The sequence below is a fragment of the Doryrhamphus excisus genome, linkage group LG11 (assembly GCF_037039965.1).
Source record: "Doryrhamphus excisus strain RoL-2023G ecotype Guam linkage group LG11, RoL_Dexc_Guam_v1.1, whole genome shotgun sequence".
Taxonomy (NCBI): Eukaryota; Metazoa; Chordata; class Actinopteri; order Syngnathiformes; family Syngnathidae; genus Doryrhamphus; species Doryrhamphus excisus.
The window spans coordinates 11,876,027-11,902,805 of NC_136367.1; the positions used below are offsets into that span (position 1 = coordinate 11,876,027).

Genomic DNA, 26,779 nt, shown 5'->3' on the forward strand with positions numbered 1-26,779 from the left:
AATACACACAAATGACATCCTAATATAATAATATAATGACAAAATGGTATTTATGTATTTGTGTAGGGCTGCACAGCGGCCTAGTGGTTAGCACGCAGGCCTCACAGCGAGGAGACCCGAGTTCAATTCCACCCTCGGTCATCTCTGTGTGGAGTTTGCATGTTCTCCCCGTGCATGGTTTTCTCCGGGGACTCCGGTTTCCTCCCACATTCCAAAAAGTTTCATTGATGACTCCATATTGTCCAAGCGGTAGAAAATGAATGAATGAATGTATTTGTATAATAAATACTGCAAGTCAATTATCATAATGACCATTGAAGAAAGTGACCTCATTTTTTGTTGACTTTGTTGACACTGCTACAAACATCAGAAGGTGGTAGAATGGTAGAATAAAGGCGGGACCTGTGTCGTGTTCATAAAGCAGCTCAGCAGCAGCGGTGGCAGGAGGACGAGTATGAATCAAATGTGGTTGCAATGAAATGGAGACGGCTAACAAGACAACGGCAGTAAAGCAGTCAAGGTTTGTGTGACGCACCCAGCTCGTTCCTCCTCCCTGGCCTTTGGCAAAGAGCAACGTGGACCCTTGCAGGACAGTCCAGGAGGAAGTCCAGTTTTTCCTGCAACAGATAACCCGAAATCCAATTATTCCAGAGGAGTGATCTCTGTGCTAAAGAAAACCTTCTTCCACCCACCGAACTTTCTTGCCGTTCTCTGTAATCTTCGTCACGTTCAGCACACCGCATTTCTCAGCAGGCTGCACAGAGGAGGTAAAAAAAGACTTTAGTGGAGGAAAAAAAAAAAAAAACAGCAGCGAGCAGGTTAGACATGCATCACAGCAACAAGCATTGATCATCACAGCAGGATGACTGCACTAAAGCCTGCACTTAAACACCAGCGGCACCTCCATCTCCCAAACAAGCACACCACCGCTAGCCCGAGATAAAAGCTTTGCACTTTCATCCCCATTCCCCAAGGTGGCAAATGCAAAAAAGAAGGACGCTGGCACGTTAAAAGACAGCACCAATTCCACACACTCGGTATCAGACAAATTGAAGGGAAAAACAGGAGTAAGTGATTAAAACGCATTGGATGGAACCAACTGTTGAGTGGATCCTGATTCTGTTCAATGCCGCATGAATGCTGCAGTAAGTTGTGCAACAGCCAGCAGTAACTAAATATTGGCCATTAAATAAAAAAAAGAAAAGCAGATGTCTGGAATCTTGAAGCTGATCTGACAGGTTTCCGTGTCTCGATTTAGCACAGTGGCTTGGTTTTTCCTTTCAATTGTCGTCTTGGTACATCCCAGTACAAATGCCCAACAAGTCAGTGAAAGTTCCTTGCTAAGAAAAGGCCGAGCGTGTGATTGACAGGAGCCGACAAATGAGGTTTCCACATCCAAACATCCACATCTTAGCTTTGTGCTATATGCCACAAAGCATATATTAATGTAACATCTACGAATCAATTGCATCAATAATGAATTTGTTCTATTTTCGCAATACACAAATGTAGAGCCGCGGGCTGAAAATGGCCCCTGGGCCGCACTTTGGACACCCCTGGGCTAAAACATGCCCCTTCCTACAGTTGAGTAGCGTGTTATGGGGAGTACTAACGGAGTTAGGGCGCTTAGGAGAAGAAGGGCTGGAGTCAGAGTCAGGTGAGGGGGACTTGGGGCTCAGAGGTGCGTCCTAGCGAGGAAACAAGAACACAAGGGGTCACATGGGTTAATGACAACCAATGAAGCAGAGGGCGGGGTGGTCGTTAGTGACGGTTAAGCTTGTGATGTTGTGAACATGCAACAAGTATCTTTTTCTGACTATAAGTCTATGGATGCTTACGATCTGTAACTTTACTTAATAAGTAGTTATCGTGAATAATTTCATCATCGTCATCTTGTATTGGTGAACTACAAGGGACTCTGAACCTACCTTCATATTATGTATTATTATGTACATGACATAGTTGGAATAATTGATTTCAGCAAGTAATTTTTGTGATTTTTCTTGTGAAAAAATATCAGTTTAGTTGTTTTCCAGAGTTGGAAAATTAGTAGATACATGCATTTCATTGGACAGTGTATACATCTGTATGCATGGTAATGGTAATGGTAATGGTAATGGTTTTATTTCATTTGAACATGCATCAGATTACAATTGAGTGCATCCCATAATCAGTTCACAGTTCCACATGTCCAAAAGGAGTAGGAAGAAGCAAAGCTTATTAAATCCTACCCCTCCATCTGGTACTTGTACAATCACTAACTGTTACATTTGTTCACTTCCTGCTTTCCATAATACAGTTTAAGGTTTTTTGTTTTTTTTAAATAATGTACCTCGTACCGAAGTATGAGGTGATATGAGCATCCAATGCCATAATGGGTACCATAGTAAGTGTCAATATAGTGATATATATAGCACATCATGACTGGTTCAAGACTCTTCATCCTTGTATTTAGCAAACATCAACTGCTTGTATTGTTTCTTGAATTGGCTCATCGTTGTGCATTGTTTGATTTCCTTACTCAATCCATTCCATAGTTTGATTCCACATACTGAAATGCTATGGCTAGCATAACGTAGTCCTAGCATAGAAGTGTTTCAAATGTACTTCTTCCCTGAGATCATATTTCTCCTCTCTTGTAGAGAAGTATTGGATGACATGTAATTGCTTATTTTTAGCCTTGTGCATTATTTTAGCTGTTTTGAAGATGAACTATATCAGCAAGTTGAAGTATTTGTGATTTTAGAAATGAGGAGTTAGTATTATGAATTATCCTTACTGACCTTTTTTGCAGTACATTTAGCGAGTGAAGATTGCTTTTATAGTTATTAGCCCATATTTCCACACAATAAGTAAGATACGGTAGAACCAGAGAGCAATAAAGAGTGTGGAGTGATTTCTGATTGAGAACAAATTTTGCTTTGTTCAATATTGAAATATTTCTGGCCACCTTATGTTGTATATTTGTAATATGAGGTTTCCAGCTCATATTTTCATCTATTGTGATCCCCAGAAATGTATTTTCACCCTTCACCCTTTCAATGTCTGCACCGTCTATTTGTATTTGCTGGTACGTGTCCTTTCTGCTGTTACCAAACAGCATAATTTTAGTTTTACTTAGGTTCAAGGACAATCTATTACAATCCAACCATTTTTTAATATGACCATTTCTCTGACCTTTCGAATGATTTCGTCTGTACTCCCCCCGGACAAAAAGCAGTGGTATCATTATCAGCATATTAGCAGAAGCATTTTAATCATGGACACTCATATATAAATGTATGTCTCTATCATCTGTGAATGTAAAACTTTTGGGTAAAATGAGAAAAAAAGACTTAATATGATCTCGTGTTGTTCTTTTTTGTTCACATTTGACTTAGTCTCCTGAGGCGCTGCAATATCCAAGTAATATACGTATGTCCTACTTCTTGAAATGCAGCATCTATCCACGTTGTTTACGAGAGAATGTTTTATCAGCATGATTCCAATGAAAAAGTCAGAAGGGGGCGTGGCAGGCACAAACTCAATGATTATCCTCATGCAAGGTGATTGTCTGCTCAGATTTGGAGAAAAAAAAAAAAAGGCACAACAACAAATGTGTGTACGCCATGCATGCACATGCTACTGACTTGCTGCTTGTATGGATGCGGGCGGGCGGAGCTTGTCCGGAATCGCCTGAGTTTGAAGAGGCGCTGGAAAGCAACCAGTCTACAACTGAATTCTCTGTCTGTTTCTTAATAAACACATTCCCTGAGCCGTGTAACCCGTCACGCCCACAAATGCAACACATCCGAGTCATGATGAAACAACTAAGAAGCTTCATAGATGTTTAGTAATGATGGAGGGATTATTCAACAACACCGAGTTGCTATCTTGTCACTGTATTGACCGAGCTGACGCACCTTGTCGTTGGGCTCTTGGACGTAGGTACTGTGTCTCCACTTGGTCAACACGATGGGCTCCACCTGTCTCCTGTCCAGACTGCGAGTCTTTGGGGCATCCCCGGCTAGCTGTGGCGGGGAATGGTTGTACTGGAGGGCGAGAACAAACTGACAATGAACTGAAATGCTTGATGCAGATGTTCATTTATGCTTGTGAGTGAAAACAGAAGAATTCGTTGCGTGAGTGAGTCTCACCTTTGGCAGCTCCCACTCCGACCTGGAGCCGTCTGCACTGTAGTAATACGGCCGACCCTGCTCATCAACATGCTTTAGCCACTGGTGAGACACACAGTACAAAGAATTACCACCTGTATTATCATACTGTACATATCTGTAATGGTAATGGTTTAATTTCATTTGAACATGCATCAGATTACAATTGAGTGCATCCCATAATCAGTTCACAGTTCCACATGTCCAAAAGGGGTAGGAAGAAGCAAAGCTTATTAAATCCTACCCCTCCATCTGGTACTTTTACAATCACTAACTGTTTTTTGTTCACTTCCTGCTTTCCATAATACAGTTTAAGGTTTTTTTTTTGTTTTTTTTTAATAATGTATCTTGTACCGAAGTACGAGGTGATATGACCATACAATGACATAATGTGACATAATAATACTCATGTATTAACCAATGAATGTTGTATTTTGGTGTGTCTTTTATTCTGTTTACTTGTTTTATATAACTTCATTCTTTTGTAAAGTGTCTTTGAGTATCTTGAAAAGCGCTATACAAATAAAATGTATTATTATTATAATGTGCTTTCCTAATATAATTTAAGTTGTTTTTTTATTTATTTGATTAATTAAATTTTTTTAATTTATTCTTCTTATTATTTTTGCCACGTATCGAAGTAAGAGGTGATATGAGCATCCAATGCCATAATGGGTACCATAGTAAGTGTCAATATAGTGATATATATAGCACATCATGACTGGTTCAAGACTCTTCATCCTTGTATTTAGCAAACATCAACTGCTTGTATTGTTTCTTGAATTGGCTCACAGTACAAAGACCTGATCTGGTCTGATGACGTAATTTGTATAGTTGGCAATTACCAGTAACAAAAAAAGAGTAAAAACACACAACAAGCAAAAGAAATATATACATGTTACACATACACTACAACTCCAAAGTTTGGGATGACTTGGAAATGTTTTTGTCCAGTCTGAGATGTGGCTTTTTCTTGGCAATCCTGCCATGAAGTCTGAAGTCCTGAAGTGGCCGCTTCACTGTTGATACTGACACTGGTGTTTGACGGCTACTATTTAGTGCAGCTGCCAGGTGACGACCTGTGAGGCGTCTTTGTCTTAAACAACACACTCTCAGATATTTGTCTTCTTGCACAGTTGTGCAGCGTTTTTCTGTCCTTGTTAGACCCAGTTTGTGCTGCTCTCTGAAGGGAGTAGTTAAAAGATTTTTTACATGGCTTTTCTAATAAAATGATGAACTTGGATTAGCAGCCATACCAGGAGATTGATGCAGAGGACTGACAGTTGTTGATAGTAGGCCTCTATGCAAAAATGTACATCCTTCTTTGAAAATCATCTCATTCATTTTCATTGTTTGTGAAATGAAAAAATGAAAAATGTTTGTGAAATGCATGAAAATGTGTTTTTCTTTGGAAAACTAAGAAATTTGCAAGTGATCCCAAACTTTTGAGCGGTAGTGTACATATATAAATATATACACAGTGTTTTTATGTCATAAACCAGACCAAACCGACCTGTGAGAATGAAGCAAGCCATGTGTCTTAAACAGACATTTTTGCCATTTGCGGGTGGTCTCAGACTGTCACCCACGCAAACCCATTGCGTAACCCATTGCTTGCCCACGCATCCACCGTATTTTTTAAAATAAGTCTGCTTTTATACTTCTATTACCATCCCAAGCTAAATGACCACACGAGTCAACTGGTAATGTTGGAATGAGGATGGTAATGTTCATGTACAAAAGGGGTGTCTAATCTGTGGCGTGGGGGACATTTTTTATTGTCCCTTTGCATGTTCTAAAACAGGGGTCTCAAACTTGCGGATGCTAGGTTGAGGCCCCCACCTTGATACCAAAGTTTAATGTTGAAATGACAGCTTAAAGCTGTGTGCACACCGGACACAATTAACATAATTTTGCCCCGCCCATACTGTTACCCTACCCTGATACCCCGCCCTGTTTTGCTTTGGATTAGCAATGAAGCTAAAGGCTTATGACGCTGGGTACAAATAAATGCAGGAAATGATTTGGAATAAAAGGGAAAATACACGTCAAGATAAAGCATCTCATCAAACATGTTGTTAAAGTTACCACGCTAACTGAGTACGATGCTAACTTGCTAATTGGGGAAAATTATTAAGTTTCATTCATGTTCATGCTAAAGGTTAAATAAATGTTAATACTTTACATTTGAATCTGAAAAATAATTTCTCTACCAACTGTTTCTTACGTTTTTCTTATTTGCTGTTTTATTATTATTTTACTTACTTATTACTGATTGATTGATTGATTGATTGTCTTTATTCTTAATTTGTTTATTTTTTTAATCTTATTTTGTATATAGAAAAATAAAAATTAAGATATTTGAGAACAGTGGAATGTTTTATCAGATATTTTGGTGTGGAAAAGCGGAACCAAAGTACTGAAAAAGTGTAGGGTATAGCAGAAGCAAAAGCATTGAACCAGGGTTCAATTCCACCCTCGGTCATCTCTGTGGGGAGTTTGCATGTTCTCCCCGTGCATGCGTGGGTTTTCTCCGGGTACTCCAATTTCCTCCCGCACTCCAAAAACATGCTAGGTTAATTGGCCACAGGTATGAATGTGAGTGTGAATGGTTGTTTGTCTATATGTGCCCTGTGATTGGCTGGCCACCAGTCCAGGGTGTACCCCACTTCTCGCCCGAAGACAGCTGGGATAGGCTCCAGCACCCCCGCGACCCTCGTGAGGAAAAGCAGTAGAAAATGAATGAATGAATTTTTTTTCCAGTTTTTAATAAATGCGTTTTGGTTTTTTTTTTGAAAACCTGATGCGGCCCGGCTTCACCCAGAACCTAGCTCCGGTGGCCCCCAGGTAAATTGAGTTTGAGACCCCAGTTCTAAAATGTATTCGCCTTTAACGAGATACATTATTCTATATTACACTAATTTGCTTTGAATAATCTGCCATAAGGTAAGTGACACCATGTACCTCCCCCACTGTAAGCCCAGCCAACGACACAGTAAAGAGGCGAGCAGAAAAGTTCCATGCAGCAGGTACCTTCTCATTAGTATAGTCGCTGACGTACAGCGTGTGGCCGTACTCGTCCATCTCCTCCGACCAACCGCGGGGCGGCGAGCCGTACTGACTGTCTGACAGGCTAGAGTAGGCGCTGAAGCAGGTGTCCTCTGAAGACAGAGGCTCCAGACGGCCGATGGACAGCGACAGGTAGGGAAAGAAAGACGGCGATAGCGACAGAGGAGTGTTCTAAGCCAAAGAGAAAGAAGCAGTCACCTTATCAGCAGCAGAGAAACAAAAGTCCACAAGCAACTGCACACCAGAAATCCCCAAGCATAAAATAAAAAGACACGGACGGGCAGCAGGCGGTCAGACATAACCCAATAATTGAGACAATCAGGTAAAATGCCATTTATGGCCGGTAGGGGGCACTCTGGCATAGTCACTTTACAGACTTGTGGTGTGTTAAGTGTGTTTGAGTTGAAAATGGAATCAAAACACGCAATACTGATAAAATATCCATTCTGCTTGCTCTTATTGTTAAAAAAAAATTCTGGTTTCAGCGACACCTCAGCTAGAATGTTTAAAAACACTTTTTGTGCCTCAAGAATGATATGCATAAACAGGGATTGTAGGTATAATCATGGATTGTGTCACATAAGGACATAAGGTGTGTGAGTGTGGATGTGGAATCCCCCAATCCAACCTCAGAGCTCTCCCCAGGGCTGGTGTTCTCTCCCCGGGAGCTCCCCATGCTGGCATCCCTGGCCCGGGGTGGCTTCCAAGTCCTCTCCTGGGTGCAACGGTTATAGTAGAAATGTCTGCCATTCTGGTCCCTGTATGTTTCCCAGTCACCCAGCACCTGGAAGGGGGACCCAGAGGGCAGCGGGGGCACAGCGGACTGGGTGATCTTCAGCTCCTGCAGGTTGCTGTACACGGGCGACTCGGGGCGGCCGCGGCCTGACGAAGAAATGGTCTGAGGGTGGAAGAGGAGGGAGACAGCGTGTGAGCAGAGTGGATTAAGGGGAACAGGGATGTCAATACTATTTTCCATCACCATCCATTTTGATATTCAGTTAAAACAAGGTTAATAAAGATGTTTACATTTCAACAATATATTTTCAGAATTTCATTAAACCTTTTTTCCACATTTTTGCTCTTATTTCTGTTTAATTTTAATTTCTACATAGTAGTGATGGGTGAATCAATCTAAATATCGATCCCAGCATTGGTATCAATATCAATACCAATGTAAAAAAGATTGATACTTGGGCGTTCAGTTGGTTTCCTATCCAACTGCAGTGATTTCATTCAAGATAAAACTCGGCTGTGTGAAAATCCATGCTACTTGAACAAAGAATCTTTAATATTTTTTGTGGAGTGATCATTTTGTAGGCTTTGTTCATTTCAGAAGAAAAAAATCAGAAAGTAGCGCAATATTAATTAGAAACACTGCCGACATTATTTCCTGAATTTTAACTGATGAATAATCTAAAACAGTGTTTTTCAACCTTTTTTGAGCCACGGCACGTTTTTTACATTGGAAAAAATGTTCCAAAATGTCACCACGACCTCACACGTGCATCAATAAGTCTATGGGAGGAACAAGGTAGGTGTTGCCACACAGACCAATATTACATTGCTCTGCCAGTCTTTACACCACAGACACTCCACAGTAGCCACGTTTTTACATCACCACTTTTTCTCTTTCCCAATCACCTTTCAGGAAACAATGGTATCCATAGAAAGGAATATTCCAATCACTTGTCTTCATGCGCCGTGAAAATCAAACAGAATAGTCAATAGGGCATGCCCAGTAAAACGTAAACATCAACATCACGTGGTACCGGCTTCCCCGGTTTTTCTTTCACTTGTTGGAATAACTCCGTATTGCCAGTTTTTCGTCTGTCCAGTCTTGAAATTTAGTTTGAATCAAAAACAAACTTTGCTTAGTCCAGTGCCGATTGCTGGCCTCCATTTTTAAAAGTGAAGAACGTCTGGATCTGCGTGTTACGTCATATCTGAGCATGCGCTGAAAGAACGCACCCGGGATCAATTTAAACAGGAAAAGATCAAATTCAATCTTGCTAATATTTTATAATTAAACTCAGGACATGTTTTATATAGATATATATTTTCTTTTTCAATAAAAGTGGACTTGTGAATGGCGTATAGAAGGGTTTAGATTCTGTTCCACAGATGGCGCTAATGCACATGAAAGCTGCTTGCCAACCTCCAATAAACAACAGAAGAACCTCAATCGGATTGGTTAAAGGAATATTCCATCCCTGTTCAATTCTTTCCGTTTGAGCAAATAAACCAAAGTGAATTGGAATATTTGGGTCCATGTATACTATTGACATAATGGCTATAGACATAATATTTGCAAATGATGATTAATAAATGTTAATTATAAAAAGTGATATTGGATAATTCCTCACGGCACACCTGACGGTTTCTCAAGGTACACTAGTGTGCCGCGGCGCAGTGGTTGAAAATGAATGAAAAAAGGTCGTAACAGTTCATTCCGATTTAGATTGATTCAGATTGATGATGCGTCCAACTTAATTTTTAAAAAGTATCGGTATCAAAATCAGCGATACTGGCCCTGTATTTCCTTGGTATCCGATCGATACCATATCTAGCGTTATTGCACACCACTACCATTCAAAGAAAAGCTCCATGTTGTTCAGTAAGTTCAGAAGGATATGCAAGTCATGAATAGAGGTGCTACAATACACACTTCAATCTGGTATGTTGGTCGAGTGGTTAGCATGTTTGTATCCCCGCTTGGGTATCTCTGTGTGGAGTTTGCATGTTCTCCCAGGAGAACGGTAGCATCGGTGCAGTACATGGTTCGATCATGTTCAACGCGGGAGACACGGTGATGAGCAGCAACAGTCACAGTTAAATGACCTCATTTGTTTAAACAGAAGCTGAAGCGCCGAGTCTTTCTCACATTCAGATGTACCTACCAAGTGTATGTTTATTTTGTGAATTTGTTTCAAAAGGTCAGATGAAAACAAACAAATGAACACTGACACCCCAAAAAAAGTATTTTAAATCTCCAATTCAGCCGCAAATGTGCTGACGAGGACCAGGGGGCGGGAGCACATTACACCACTTTTAAAGTGGCTACATTGGCTCCCCGTCCGCTTCAAGCAATCGCACTCAATAAAACGAACTAGCTTGTTATGTGCTGTGTAAAAATGTCAAAAATCTTATGAAAACTTGGGCTTAGGTTGACAAAAAAAACAGATAATTACCAAAACCGATGTTCACCAGCCTGAGTGAATGAGAGTGAATGGAGTGGAGTTTCTCCATTCTCTGACCACTACCATGTGTTGTAGCTGAATAGACTATGGATGTGGTTACAACAAACTTCTCAGCTCAAAATGGCAAACTTTGCTCCCCTCCTGTTAACTTCCTGTTTTGATTTAAACTGCTACAAACTAGCTGGCTGTGACCAACAGCCACACGGCAACATAACCTTACACAACACAACATTGGCTCAATTTGGGCAACACAATATTTAGAATTGTCAGCAGATCAATACATCATATCTACTCTACTCTGTGAGTGTTTTGAGCGAAAGGTCAAGACACCAGGCAGCGCATGTGTTGCATGTGGTGATGAGCGGATAGAGGAAGAAAGTCAAAAGGCAAGAATGTAGAAATGAGGAAGTGAAACTGGCATTCCGGACAGACCGTCCACCCTTGTCCTTGCAGACGAGAGGCCACGTGACAACACATTAAAATCAAGTATGAAATAACAGATTACATTTGCATATGTGCTATAATATGAAGGTTTATGAATATTTGTATGTTTTTTTAAGCATAATTTACCGTAAATTCCGGACTATAAGCCGCTACTTTCTTCCCAAACTTTCAACCCTGCGGCTTATTCAGTGATGCGGCCAATTTATGTAATTTTTTGCGTCGAGGAAGACTGCAACTTCTTGTCTTGTGCATAAATTAACTTACCATGAACATACCCTCATCATGGAAAATGCAAAAAGAAAAGCATATGACGCAGCTTTCAAGCTAAAAGCAATCGAGCTGTCCGATAAAGAAGGAAACAGAGCTGCTGCACGTAAACTTGGCATAAACGAATCGCTGGCGAGACGCTGGAAACGGCAGCGGGAAGAACTGGAGCAATGTAAAAAGACGAAAAAAGCTTTCAGGAGGTAATAAAAGCAGGTGGCCCGAACTGGAAAACATTCTAGAAGACTGGCTAGCGTGTTGTTACCATGTTGCTACCGTTTTACTGCCGCGTCACAGGCACCGTTTGTGAAGAAAGTTATATTATTATTATTCATTCATTCATTTTCGCGGGGGTGCTGGAGCCTATCCCAGCTGTCTTCGGGCGAGAGGCGGGGTACACCCTGTCACCCTGGTGGCCAGCCAATCACAGGGCACATATAGACAAACAACCATTCACACTCACATTCATACCTATGGACAATTTGGAGTTAATTAACCTAGCATGTTTTTGGAATGTGGGAGGAAACCGCAGTACCCGGAGAAAACCCACGCATGCACGGGGAGAACATGCAAACTCCACACAGAGATGGCCGAGGGTGGAATTGAACCCTGGTCTCCTAGCTGTGAGGTCTGCGCGCTAACCACATTCCCGCCGTGAGTAATCAGTCATTTGTTATGTAATGTTATGTTATGTGGTGCTATGCTGTCTTATGTTATGTTGTGTTATGGTATGTCGTGCGTGTGTTGTCTTTTGTTTTCTTGTGTTGTGTTAGTGCTAGCAAGATGGAATACATGTGTGTTAATGAAAGTGTATCAGGTGGAAAGGAACTGTGAGGAAGGGGGAGGAGTTTAAGTACTTTGAGTCTTCTTTTTTACTTCCTGTTCTGGACAGCGTTGTTATTGTCTCATCAATATAACGATAATGCTACAAAGTGACCAGTGTCGGAAACTACATATTATTACTAGGTCTTTGAATGTGTCTTCTGAATGCCTAATATCTGTATGGTAGTTAATTTTTACGTTTGAAAATGCTTAATATGGGTACAACATTTGCAGAATTTCATAACATCTACATATTATTTTAATAATAATTGGCCATGTTCACACGGAGGTCTGCGTGCTAACCACTAGACCACCGTGCCGCCCCTATTATTATTATTGTTAAGTTGTACAGTAAACCTCGGATATAACAGACTCAATTGTTCCCACTGGTTTTGTCCGATATAAGCGAAATCCGTTATATGCGTATACCGGAAAATGTCCGTTTTACGCATATATCGGATTTATATCCGGTATATGCGTAAATCGGATTTTATCCGTTATAAAAAGGCACTTCCTTGACTATGTTTCCAATGTACCTGGACTGGGCAATGAAAAGAGACGTAAGGTAATGAGAATTTAACTTTATTGAACTCTGAGCATAACAAATTGTTAATTAAGCTAGGCCCTGTTACGCCCGTCAGGCCTACGTTATTTCCAATAGTGAGGTTAAGATTTCATTCACTGCTGTGCTAGTATTATTGACGTCACTCACTTTTATATTTGTCCTAAATCTGAATAATAAACGTGAATATAAATCGCGCAGGCAACGCTGCAAATGACGTCATATCGCGGCCTGTCACGATTCGGCGAATCGGAGCGCCACGATGCGGCCATCCGATATATGCGAGGGAAATTTAATGGAAATGCATTGGAACGGGACTGGAGATTTTGTCCGAAATAGGCGAAATCCGTTATAAAAAATCCAATATATGCAATGAATTTTTATTGGAAATGCATTACAGAAAAATCGATTCTTTTTTATCTGTCCGTTGTGAGCAAATTTCCAATATATCTGAGTCCGATATATCCGAGGTTTACTGTATTATTAAAACTTTGAAAACTCTCTCTGTGTACCGTCTTTCTTTGTAAATATGTTTACATGTTTTAATGTGGGCACATGCGGCTTATATACAGGTGCGGCTTGTGTATGTACAAAATCGGTTTTCCTCTAAAAATGTAGTGGGTGAGGCTTATAATCAGGTGCGCTCTATAGTCCGGAAATTACGGTAGGTCTCAAATGGATGTATGGTGATATTGCTTACAATTCAAAAAAGGTGCAACAGGTGGAAATACTCTAAGCGTGTTGCCACTAATGACGCTCCATCGCCTCGTGGAACCAAGTCGACGGGGCAACTCCATCGTGATTGTTTCATGCCGGCATTACAAAAGTCTCTCCCTGTGGCATCTTAGGGGTGGGGGAGTCATTAATAATGGTGGCATCCTGCGGCTCTTTTATTGCGCCAGGATCAATTGTGCTGAAATATGCAGGAGCCCTGCAAACAGCTGGAGGTGGGAGACTTGAAATATTCAGTGGACAGGGAGAAGTACGGCAGAAGTCAGTAGTTCAGTACAGAGTGACGGCAAGACGCGTGATAGGAAGATCAAAGTCATTCAGAATGATTTCAAAACACGGCAATTTACCTCTGGAGCTGCAAAGTCGTCTTTGTGTATGGATACCGCACGAAGAATACTCCTCCTCAATCGGATCACCGCCATTATCTGTCAATGCACTGCAGTGCACGCAACATTTTAGGGGCGACACTCATCTCAATCCAGAGTGAACATCTTGTGAGTGGACAAGTCAAAAGGGGGAAGTCCTGCCAGTCAATCAACCGTTAAGACAGCAGAGAGCTGCCATCTCATTTCGACATCTACCACAAAACCACATCCTCCTCTCTACGTGTTTTTGAAACACAAAGTGGGCAACTCCCCAAAAACACATTCTTAACACAACGAGGGTTTCCCTCGAATTTTCATTCAACCGCAGAGTTTCACCGACAGCAGCAGCAAAGCTATGGCTGAATAACCTCTTATGTAACTGAAGGCTACACTGGCTCATTAAAAATGCACGGAGAGACTCTGAACGCCATTATAGGATCAGTATATTAGCACGCAGCTGCTGGTGGACATCTGCCGCTAACCGGCTAACCACCTGATCAACGCTGAGCTGCAAAAGCAGTGAATTGCGGCGGGACATCGAGACGGTGACCTGTGGCCTCGTTGGAAGCGCGTGAAGCCAGACGGAAAGGTTGCTAGGAGGACACTTTACGTGTCTTGTGTGGACTGGTGATGGGGAAGGAACAGGGTCTTGACAGCCTTAAACGTCTGGGGGTCGCATACAGCAAAACTCAAGGAGGTGGGAGGGGGCCACCATAATACATTTTGTAGGTTCTCAAATAGAGGTACTAATACCCTTCGGGTAGTGCCTTGAAGTACACTTCCAGGTGATCCCTCGGACTTCACTTAGGACACCACCGGTTTAAGTAGCCTTTACAGCAGCAGTCTCAAACATGCTAAAGCCCCGCCTTGATATGAAAGTTTAATGTTAGTGCGGCCCGCGCAAGTTTGATATGGATGCTGTATGGTATCATGTACCCAGAAAAAATTATTACGTTTGATTAATGTTCATGTTAAAGGTTAAATAACTGTTAATAGTTATCCTCCCTATCCGTGTGGAAGTGGTAAGTTTTTGGCTATTTAAGTTTAAAGGAAATAACTTGAAGGCTACCGTTTAGGTCGCTAGCTCTCTAGTTTACGAGTTAGCATGTGTCTCAAGACCCTGCAGTTGCGCAATATGTTGTAAATAAAAAGAGTATAAATGTGACTATAGTCGTGTTTTGTCATGTCTACAGGGCTCTAATAATGCTTTGTTCATTTTAATCTGAAAAAAATAATTTGTCTACCCACCAACTATATGTGGTTTCTTAAGTTTTTATTTGTATTATCTGCCGTTTTATTATTATTATATTTATTTATTACTGATTGATTGATTTTCTTTATTCTTGATTTGTTTATTTATTTTTCATCTTATTTTGTGAAGAAAAATAAAAATTAAGATATTTGAGAACAGTGGAATGTTTTATCAGAGCTTTTATTGTAGAAAATCGGAACCAAACCACTGAAAAAGTTTGTATATTTTTCTGTTTTTAATAAATGCGTTTGTTTTGGTTTTTTTTTGAAAACCTGATGCGGCCCAGCCTTGCCCAGACCCTAGCTCCAGTGGCCCCCAGGTAAATTGAGTTTGAGATCCCTGCTTTACTGGTGGACACATTAAATTCACAGCCACCCCGAACTTTGTGGGAATAAATAATGGTAATGGTTTTATTTCATTTGAACATGCATCAGATTACAATTGAGTGCATCCCATAATCAGTTCCCAGTTCCACATGTCCAAAAGGAGTAGGAAGAAGCAAAGCTTATTAAATCCTACCCCTCCATCTGGTACTTTTACAATCAGTAACTGTTACATTTGTTCACTTCCTGCTTTAAATAATACAGTTTAAGGTTTTTTTTGTAATTTTTTTAATAATGCACCTCGTACCGAAGTATGAGGTGATATGAGCATCCAATGCCATAATGGGTACCATAGTAAGTGTCAATATAGTGATATATATAGCACATCATGACTGGTTCAAGACTCTTCATCCTTGTATTTAGCAAACATCAACTGCTTGTATTGTTTCTTGAATTGGCTCATCGTTGTGCATTGTTTGATTTCCTTATTCAATCCATTCCATAGTTTGATTCCACATACTGAAATGCTATGGCTAGCATAACGTAGTCCTAGCATAGAAGTGTTTCAAATGTACTTCTTCCCTGAGATCATATTTCTCCTCTCTTGTAGAGAAGTATTGAATGACATTTTTAGCTAATTGGTTGTTTTTAGCCTTATGCATTATTTTAGCTGTTTGAAGATGAACTATATGAGCAAGTTGAAGTATTTGTGATTTTAGAAATAAGGAGTTAGTATGTTCTCTGTAGGCGGCATTATGAATTATCCTTACTGACCTTTTTTGCAGTACATTTAGCGAGTGAAGATTGAGTGAAGATAAGAAACACAGACGAGCAACGCCAAAGTCCAGCATGACACAACGCCAACCGAAGCGGTCCAACCAGCAGCCAGCTCAGTGTGCATCTTAGCATGCTTTTAATTTCTAATTTCAGGCCAGAGCGAGGGTTTAATGTGCAGAGGAGAAGAATAGTTGCGCAGAGTTCCTGGCAGTCCCAAATGGAGCAGCACGCTCTTATCTGTCATGCCTGGGGGTCTGCAGTGGAATAACAATCAGGTGGTCCGGTGCTCACCTGCAGATAAATCACAGCCAGACTGACAACTGTGATAGACAGCGTGGCAGGAAGCTGCAGACCTTCAGGCATCAGGGCTAATATTGGGAGAGGAATTGTAGGAGATGCTTTAAGGTTAGAGTCTATATTTAGAGTGAGCCGTTGTGCGATCTGAACATTTATTTATTTTGTCTGACTAATAATGACATCCCTGTGGAGAGTATATCCCACTAGGAGCTACTCTGGGATGGCAGTAGCTCAGTCTGTCTCTGTGCAATATCGGCGTCGGTTGCAAGAGAGACAGCATTTCACTTTCTGAAAGCTACGGATGTGCCATTGAGCAAACCACAGCGACCATACAACTCAATTCTAAACTAAATTGTTGCGAAGTCTCACATTTTCTCCCTTCACTATTGTGTCTCTGTCATATCTTCACATTTTGGCCAATGGCTGATATATTCATAGACATACAGGTACAGATTAGGGGTGTAAATCTCAGCACTGAGGACAATTCCATACACATCTCCATGCCAGCGATACCATATTTAATGATACATGGAATTTTCTGGCGATACGATGTGATACGATTCACCCTCTTCAAGATACGATGCGATACAATAATCATTTAGTTCAAATCAATGCAATCCGATATGATATGGTGCAATTTCTTGCGGTATGATGCAATTCAACATGATGCAAATAAGGGAAAAAATGGAATTCAGTATGGTCCTACAAAAAGGATTTGGCTTTATTCCTTCTAGGCCAGGGGTCTCAAACTCAATTTACCTGGGGGCCACTGGAGCTAGGGTACAAAGCATTATTAGAGCCCTGTAGACATGACAAAACACGACTATAGTCACATTTATACTCTTTTTATTTACAACATATGACGCAACTGCAGGGTCTTGAGACACATGCTAACTCACAAACTAGAGAGCTAGCGACCTAAACGGTAGCCTTCAAGTTATTTCCTTTAAACTTAAATAGCCCAAAACTTACCACTTCCACACGGATAGGGAGGATAACTATTAACAGTTATTTAACCTTTAACATGAACATTAATCAAACGTAATAATTTTTTCTGGGTACATGATACCATACAGCATCCATATCAAACTTGCGCGGGCCGCACTAACATTAAACTTTCATATCAAGGTGGGGGCCTCAAAACACATGCTAACTCGTTTTTTTTTTTTTTCGCGGCGATGTAACTTTGCATTGCATCCTGGTTAATTGTGTGAGTGTGAGTAGTAAGCTGATGATACATACTCAACATTTCTGGTGAATGCAGTACGCATCTGGGATCTTCTTGTATACTCCAAAATGGCATACTGCCAGTGTAGACACACTGCATACTCAAAGAGTTAGTATGAGTAGTAGGTAAGTATGCGCTTTTCAACACTATGTCACTAACATTGCCAACTACTCAACTGAGGTACTGTGCCCACATTGGTTAGTTGTCTTGTTGTTTCAGTTCTACTCCACAACAAAGTGAAGAGTCTGACAATAAAGAGTGCTCGGTCTTTCATGGTCGGGTTTCCACATTTTTAGCTTTTCTCCGGTTTCTCTTTGACCCACATGAACCTGCTTCACTTCATACCACAGTGCAGTGGGCCACGCAAACACAAAATATTCACACTGTGAACGCTTGAAGACACTCGGGTGTAGAGAGCTGACATTTGGCTGCGTGGTTGAACAAGTACAAACACGTCGGAACTCCATATACTCTCTCTTGCTTCCTGTTCCATCCATGATGTCATTCAATTGCACATTTGTAATGTGTCAAAGCCAAACAATGGGAGTGTTCGAGTGCGAGTTTAGATGGCACACAATGTGTGTGAGTTTACAGCATCGGCCTGTTTTATGCTGCTCCTTCTTCACCGCAGGGGACCAGATTTATTCCCTGCAGATGTGAGGCCTCCGAGCCATGATTCAAAATTGGGAAACCTCATTTGACAGTGACAAAAATCCACACAAGTGAACGGATGTGATTCAGTGTGACCTGACGCCATATTGTCGGTGTTCTCCGTGTGACACACGTGCCGAAATCCATTCTAAAATATGTCTGAGTAATGCCTTGACTTGACTTGACTCACTGAGCGTTACATGAACACTGAGCGCTGTGGTTATGTTGACACCCAAGTCAAGTAGCCGCAGGGAACACGGAGCAGAATGACTAATCTCCTTAATGCCATCTACCTAACTGCTAACAGCTAATGACGCCAATTCTGCATTGCTGCAGTTGACACAGTGTTGGGTATTGTGGGATGGTGGTCCATTTAGGACAAGTGTACAGTAACATGTCAGGATTGTAGAGTTAAGAACGGGATTACTGATTCAGCAAACGGAACAGAGAACCGAGTCAATATGGAATGGAGCTGAAAGTACGCCATGATACGCTCCAATCCAAATCCAATGTGAAATTGAAGAGGAAAAGTAATCTACCAAACAAACATATATATACACGATTGAACATACACCCCACAGCAAATGAAAAAGCACCATTTTCAAGGACGTCCCCATAGACTCTCCTAATGGAGCATTCTTCTCAGCCCACCGATGGGCCAGTTTTAACTAAGGATGTCCGATTTTATCGATGAGCTGATATGGGACATCCCTTGTAAATATCCATTCAACTGCAGAAAAATGATATCTCCATTGTTTACACTCGGGGGCACCTCTTAGCATTGAGGACCCCTTCGCTACGCCGAGCAACCGGAGGATGAGAGGCTGCATAGCGGGAGTGAACAGTGAAAAAGATGGTATAAAGGTTGCTGTATAGGCAGTATCAACCATGTTTTCCGAGTTTTGGTCCATGTCACCCAGCAATAATACAAAATAATAAATCATAATAATTCACTTATTACCATTCCACTAATCAATTCATTACCTTTCAGAGGTGATTTAAAAAATCTTTTTCTTATTATTATTATTTATTTATATTATGGATATTTCACCGCAGTGTTTACACAATATGACATGTATTTCAATAATGGCACTGTTAATACATTTGATAGATTATAATCTAAGTCATCATTACTGGCTAATCACCCAGAGCAGAAATTAGTCAAAGACATAGTGTGTGGGAGTCCCATACAATATACACTTTAAATCTTGTCCAATAACAACCAGTGGTAGAAATGTGCCACATTTTGATTAGACTTACCTGTCTTTGTTTTTGGCAAACTTAAAAAAAGACAAATCTGGTCTTTTGGACTGTCTATTTTAGCAATTAATGGCTGAGCAATGTGCCGACGGCATGTTTTCAATGCAGTTTTACTGGATTCAATTCCCTGAAATGGGGGCCAAACCTGCCCAGGGTGTAATACAGAAGCAGACGCCCAGTATAATCTCTTCGTTTTACACTATATTACACTACTGCTCAAAAGTTTGGGATCACTTGCAAATGTCTTTGTTTTTCAAAGAAAAACATTTTCATGCATTTCACAAATCATTTTTTCCATTTCACAAACAATGAAAATGAATGAGATGATTTTCAAAGAAGGATGTACATTTTTGCATCGAGGCCTACTATCAACAACTGTCAGTCCTCTGCATCAATCTCCTGGTATGGCTGCTAATCCAAGTTCATCATTTTATAAGGCTAATAGATGATTAGAAAAGCCATGTAAAAAATCTCTTACCATGCTGTTAACTACTCCCTTCAGAGAGCAGCACAAACTGGGTCTAACAAGGACAGAAAAACGCTGCACAACTGTGCAAGAAGACAAATATCTGAGAGTGTGTAGTTTAAGACAAAGACGCCTCACAGGTCGTCACCTGGCAGCTGCACTAAATAGTAGCCGTCAAACACCAGTGTCAGTATCAACAGTGAAGCGGCCACTTCAGGACTTCAGACTTCATGGCAGGATTGCCAAGAAAAAGCCAGATCTCAGACTGGACAAAAACATTTCCAAGTCATCCCAAACTTTGGAGCGGTAGTGTATGTTAGAGGCAACCCACCCACCAGTAAGTAAAATAACCAACAGAATCAGGGAGTGATTGGCTTTGGTTCGTGGCTCCAGAACCTTTTGTTATTCTATTCGGTGTACTAATGACTAATTCTAAGTTATTGTGCAATAAACACAACCAATGTTTCACAGTTGGTTTGATGGACCGTGGTAGCATCTTTGCTCCCTTCCGTCATCTCACGTAGGTATGATTTTCAAAGAAGGATCTACATTTTGGCATCGAGGCCTACTATCAACAACTGTCAGTCCTCTGCATCAATCTCCTGGTATGGCTGCTAATCCAAGTTCATCATTTTATAAGGCTAATAGATTAGAAAACCCATCGAAAAATCTAAACTAAAATTTCTGACAAAAAACAAACTGGGTCTAACAAGGACAGAAAAATGCTGCACAACTGTGCAAGAAGACAAATATGTGAGAGTGTATAGTTTAAGACAAAGACGCCTCACAGGTCGTCACCTGGCAGCTGCACTAAATAGTAACCGTCAAACACCAGTGTCAGTATCAACAGTGAAGCGGCCACTTCAGGACTTCAGACTTCATGGCAGGATTGCCAAGAAAAAGCCAGATCTCAGACTGGACAAAAACATTTCCAAGTCATCCCAAACTTTGGAGCGGTAGTGTACTTGTCGCAATGTGATGGGCTGCTTTGACTTTGTGTAGTTTATGTATACAGTACCAACATTGAGATACAAAACGTTTTTAGGCTTTCAATGCCAGCATACAGTGATGCTCGAGTGCTGCAGACAAAGGTCTGGGTGTGGTTCCTGACTGTGAATGCCGTGGGAATACAGCAAAACACATACTAATGTGGTCTCGAACATTCGCCCTTTTGCTATTCTTCTACTGTATATAACAGAGCACAAACAACACAAGCAAGCTGACATTCAAGGCCAGTCAAGGAGGCACACATCAAAAGACACATGAAGTCGCTGCTGTTGTGGTTTTATTCAAATTCGTATCCAGCCAGTCCTTTTACTCAAAGGAATTGGTTGTTTCAAAATTGCACATTGGTAGTAGCTGTTCTGGCTAGTATGTGTCAATGTTCAATGCCCGTGTTTGTTGGTTGTAACTATGGCTATGATCTAAATTGTTGCCGTGTCCCTCATGAATGTGATGCCAAGCTTATGGAAATCAGCCATGTTTCTTTGTCTTGGCAGCAAAATCGACCACCTTTAACCTTCCTCTTGTGTTAGCTTACTGGTATCATCTCTTATGTTAAAGGGTGGTTTTGACCCATGTATTAAATCAGCTATAAAATACACTAAAACAATAAGTTACCGTCAAATTTGCTTTTCATCTCTTGGTTACCTTCTTAGGCTTCTTCATCCATGAAAATGTTGGTTTTAATCTTTTTGGTGTGGCCATTTTTTGTCACTATACCCCTCCATTTCAATTTCCAAAAATGGTAAAATGAACCTCAAAAGAATCATATTCATAGATTGAAGGTTCTTTTGTTACCTGGCTATTACTGAGGGATATAGAACAGCTTCACCACCAGCAACCTCTTCATCTGACTCGCATCATCTGTGTCTTCTGGATCATACTCCACGATGTCCTCCTGCTCATCTCAATGGCTATGCTGGTCTGTCCTCTCCCTCATTGTCACCAAATATTTGGTCCAGATCTTGGTTCACTGTACTTCTTGCCATTCTTTCCATGATCCAAATTGTAAATGTGAAATAAGCCATCAGTGAAATGAATGAATTCCCCTCACATGTCTGGACATTGTTTTTCTGCTGGTATACTGAAAAATTGGTCAAAATGAGAATCCCCTAAAGCTTACATGATGAGAAGAGGAGCTGGTTGTCATTGTGTTGGCTAATTGTACACTTATGATTTCAGTTTTGGCTCAAAATATTGCTTTATAGTCATATTATTATAACCGGGTCGAAACTGACCCTAACAATACAGTTGTCATAATTTCAACCAGATCATTTTAAAATGTAGTAAAAATAATTTTTTTGGTTTTATTTTGTTGAAATAGAGTTTCCTGACAAAGTCAAAAAGCCTTGATGCAATAAACAAATGTTATGGGATTCTTTTTATGCATTAAAATGTAAAACGGGTCGGTGCCGACCCTAACACAAGAGGAAGGTTAACTTGAAAGCTGCATCAGATCCATTTCTTTGTTTTCTATGATCAAAGATTGTAATGGTTTTATTTCACTTAAACATGCATCAGATTACAATTGAGTGCATCCCATAATCAGTTCACAGTTCCACATGTCCAAAAGGAGTAGGAAGAAGCAAAGCTTATTAAATCCTACCCCTCCATCTGGTACTTTTACAATCAGTAACTGTTACATTTGTTCACTTCCTGCTTTCCATAATACAGTTTAAGGTTGTTTTTTTGTGTTTTTTTTTAATAATGTACCAAAGTATGAGGTGATATGAGCATCCAATGCCATAATGGGTACCATAGTAAGTGTCAATATAGTGATATATATAGCACATCATGACTGGTTCAAGACTCTTCATCCTTGTATTTAGCAAACATCAACTGCTTGTATTGTTTCTTGAATTGGCTCAATTTTGCAGTACATTTAGTGAGTGAAGATTGCTTTTATAGTTATTAGCCCATATTTCCACACAATAAGTAAGATATGGTAGAACCAGAGAGCAATAAAGAGTGTGGAGTGATTTCTGATTGAGAACAAATTTTGCTTTGATCAATATTGAAATATTTCTGGCCACCTTATGTTGTATATTTGTAATATGAGGTTTCCAGCTCATATTTTCATCCATTGTGATCCCCAGAAATGTATTTTCCTTCACCCTTTCAATGTCTGCACCGTCTATTTGTATTTGCTGGTACGTGTCCTTTCTGCTGTTACCAAACAGCATGATTTTAGTTTTACAACTAAACAATTGTGACTACCAGGTTGTCAATGCGTATGTGCACAACATGTCTACATTCGGGCACCATGTCTACATAGTAGGTGGTGGTATGCACTTAAACGCTGGTCACCACAAACAAAAAGAAGAACATCCAATCGCTTATTTTTCAGCAGTCAGTGTTGGATGGATCGACAGCAATTACGTAGAATGTTTATATGATTTATTGTATCTGTATTTCTATTACTGATGCATAGTATATGTGAGGATATATGACATGACATTATATGTGGGGTCACATGGGGAATTGTTGGATATCACACACTACAGTATTTCTGCTGGAGTGACCATTGGACGAGGGATAACATGGTCCCCCATCCTGGTGGAAGCAGGTATGTGTCAACAATGCGACTGCTGCACCAATTCCAATTACTTTCCTTCCTGTTTTCATTCAACATAACAGGCTTTGCAATATTCAGTATATTTAAAGTGTTTATTGAATAATTCAAATTCAACAGTGTTTTTCGGTTGATTTTAGTATCAATCGTGTGCATGCATACCCAGCTCCACTCAACTAGAGCGACAGGGTTATTACATCGAAATGTGGCTACTCTCTTGTTTCTCACTCGTTTGCTGAACTTTCTTTGCCGCTATGGTGGAAAATCTTAGTAAAAGCATTTTCCAAAATACATATCGAAACAATTTGTCGTTGTGAAATGTTAGAAAATGACCACATTTTCAGCATCGCTGTATAACTGCAGGGTTAACAGATTGAGAAAAAAGTAGCAGCTTCTACACAAGAAAATATGGTAATGGTGATGGTAATGGTAATGGTTTTATTTCATTTGAACATGCATCAGATTACAATTGAGTGCATCCCATAATCAGTTCACAGTTCCACATGTCCAAAAGGAGTAGGAAGAAGCAAAGCTTATTAAATCCTACCCCTCCATCTGGTACTTTTACAATCACTAACTGTTACATTTGTTCACTTCCTGCTTTCATAATACAGTTTAAGGTTTGTTTTTGTTTTTTTTTAAATAATGCACCTCGTACCGAAGTATGAGATGATATGAGCATCCAATGCCATAATGGGTACCATAGTAAGTGTCAATATAGTGATATATATAGCACATCATGACTGGTTCAAGACTCTTCATCCTTGTATTTAGCAAACATCAACTGCTTGTATTGTTTCTTGAATTGGCTCATCGTTGTGCATTGTTTGAGGTCCTTACTCAATCCATTCCATAGTTTGATTCCACATACTGAAATGCTATGGCTAGCATAACGTAGTCCTAGCATAGAAGTGTTTCAAATGTACTTCTTCCCTGAGATCATATTTCTCCTCTCTTGTAGAGAAGTATTGGATGACATTTTTAGCTAATTGCTTATTTTTAGCCTTATGCATTATTTTAGCTGTTTGAAGATGAACTATATCAGCAAGTTGAAGTATTTGTGATTTTAGAATAAAGGAGTTAGTATTATGAATTATCCTTACTGACCTTTTTTGCAGTACATTTAGCGAGTGAAGATTGCTTTTATAGTTATTAGCCCATATTTCCACACAATAAGTAAGATATGGTAGAACCAGAGAGCAATAAAGAGTGTGGAGTGATTTCTGATTGAGAACAAATTTTGCTTTGATCAATACTGAAATATTTCTGGCCACCTTATGTTGTATACAGTGAAGAAAATAAGTATTTGAACACCCTGCTATTTTGCTATTTCTCCCACTTAGAAATCATGGAGGGGTCTGAAATTTTCATCGTAGGTGCATGTCCACTGTGAGAGAGATAAACTAAAAAGAAAAATCCAGAAATCACAATGCATGATTTTTTAACAATTTATTTGTGTGATACAGCTGCAAATAAGTATTTGAACACCTGTGTATCATCTAGAATTCTGACCCTGAAAGACCTGTTAGTCTGCCCATTAGAAGTCCACCTGCACTCCATGTATCATCCTGAATCAGATGCACCTGTTTGAGGTCGTTAGCTGCATAAAGACACCTGTCCACCCCATACAATCAGTAAGACTTTAACTTGTAAGATGGCGAAGACCAAAGAGCTGTCCAAAGACACCAGAGACAAAATTGTACACCTCCACAAGGCTGGAAAGGGCTACGGAGCAATTACCAAGCAGCTTGGTGAAAAAAGGTCCACTGTTGGAGCTATCATTAGAAAATGGAAGAAGCTAAACATGACGGTCAATCTCAATCGGAGTGGAGCCCCATGCAAGATATCACCTCGTGGGGTCTCAATGATTCTAAGAAAGGTGAGGAATCAGCCCAGAACTACACGACAGGACTTGGTCAATGACCTGAAAAGAGCTGGGACCACCGTTTCCAAGGTTACTGTAGGTAATACACTAAGACGTCATGATGTGAAATCATGCATGGCACGAAAGGTTCCCCTGCTTAAACCAGCACATGTCAAGGCCCGTCTTAAGTTTGCATATGACCATTTGGATGATACAGAGGAGTCATGGGAGAAAGTTTTATGGTCAGATGAGACCAAAATAGAACTTTTTGGTCATAATTCCAATAAGCGTGTTTGGAGGAAGAAGAATGAAGAGTACAATCCGAAGAACACCATCCCTACTGTGAAGCATGGGGGTGGTAGCATCATGCTTTGGGGGTGTTTTTCTGCACATGGGACAGGACGAGTGCACTGCATTAAAGAGAGGATGACTGGGGCCGTGTATTGTGAGATTTTGGGGAACAACCTCCTTCCCTCTGTCAGAGCATTGAAGATGGGTCGTGGCTGGGTCTTCCAACACGACAACGACCCGAAGCACACAGCCAGGAAAACCAAGGAGTGGCTCCGTAAGAAGCATATCAAGGTTCTAGCATGGCCCAGCCAGTCTCCAGACCTGAACCCAATCGAAAATCTTTGGAGGGAGCTCAAACTCCGTGTTTCTCAGCGACAGCCCAGAAACCTGACTGATCTAGAGAAGATCTGTGTGGAGGAGTGGGCCAAGATCCCTCCTGCAGTGTGTGCAAACCTGGTGAAAAACTACAGGAAACGTTTGACCTCTGTAATAGCAAACAAAGGCTACTGTACCAAATATTAACATTCATTTTCTCAGGTGTTCAAATACTTATTAGCAGCTGTATCACACAAATAAATTGTTAAAAAATCATGCATTGTGATTTCTGGATTTTTCTTTTTAGTTTATCTCTCTCACAGTGGACATGCACCTACGATGAAAATTTCAGACCCCTCCATGATTTCTAAGTGGGAGAAATAGCAAAATAGCAGGGTGTTCAAATACTTATTTTCTTCACTGTATTTGTAATATGAGGTTTCCAGCTCATATGAGGTAAATATGGTAACTGTTTTGTAAGACATAGATGATAGTCCTTATCATGCATACTTGCTGCCGAGACACGTGATGGGTGTTGCCAGGTCTCGCAAAGCTTTAAGTCAAACACAAAAACAACCCCAAAACAAAGCGAATTTGCAAGGAACGTTACAAAAAAACATGGCCAAAGTTACTTATAATGTGGACCTGGCAACATTGAATCGAAAAGCCTTGTTTATATGTGACGGAAAAACAGGAAAAAAAACAAACATTTACCTGCACAGGATGAGCATAAGTACCATCTAGCGTTTTGGGAGGCACACAGCATATGGTCAATAATCACAGTGGATAATGTGCATATAAACAAAGATGTCACACGGAGGTATGAAAAAGGGAGAAGCCAAATTATTTCAGCAATCTGACCAATTTACTGG

General features: G+C 40.4%; 1 protein-coding gene across 5 annotated transcripts in view; it reads right to left on the minus strand.

Annotated features, from left to right (window-relative positions):
- Positions 1-26,779, minus strand: part of LOC131135470 (rho GTPase-activating protein 12-like) — a 78,226-nt gene that overhangs the window by 12,702 nt on the left and 38,745 nt on the right. The window contains exons 3-9 of one of the 5 annotated variants that reach the window (XM_058081376.2): positions 7,852-8,121; positions 7,188-7,394; positions 4,137-4,217; positions 3,903-4,031; positions 1,614-1,688; positions 693-754; positions 536-617 (exon numbers count right to left, since the gene is read on the minus strand). In XM_058081376.2, the coding sequence (XP_057937359.2) occupies positions 536-617; positions 693-754; positions 1,614-1,688; positions 3,903-4,031; positions 4,137-4,217; positions 7,188-7,394; positions 7,852-8,121 (906 nt within the window). Of the gene's footprint in view, positions 1-535; positions 618-692; positions 755-1,613; positions 1,689-3,629; positions 3,693-3,902; positions 4,032-4,136; positions 4,218-7,187; positions 7,395-7,851; positions 8,122-26,779 lie in introns of all 5 variants that reach the window. The other 4 variants (XM_058081385.2, XM_058081417.2, XM_058081406.2 and 1 more) reach the window with 4 other exon arrangements.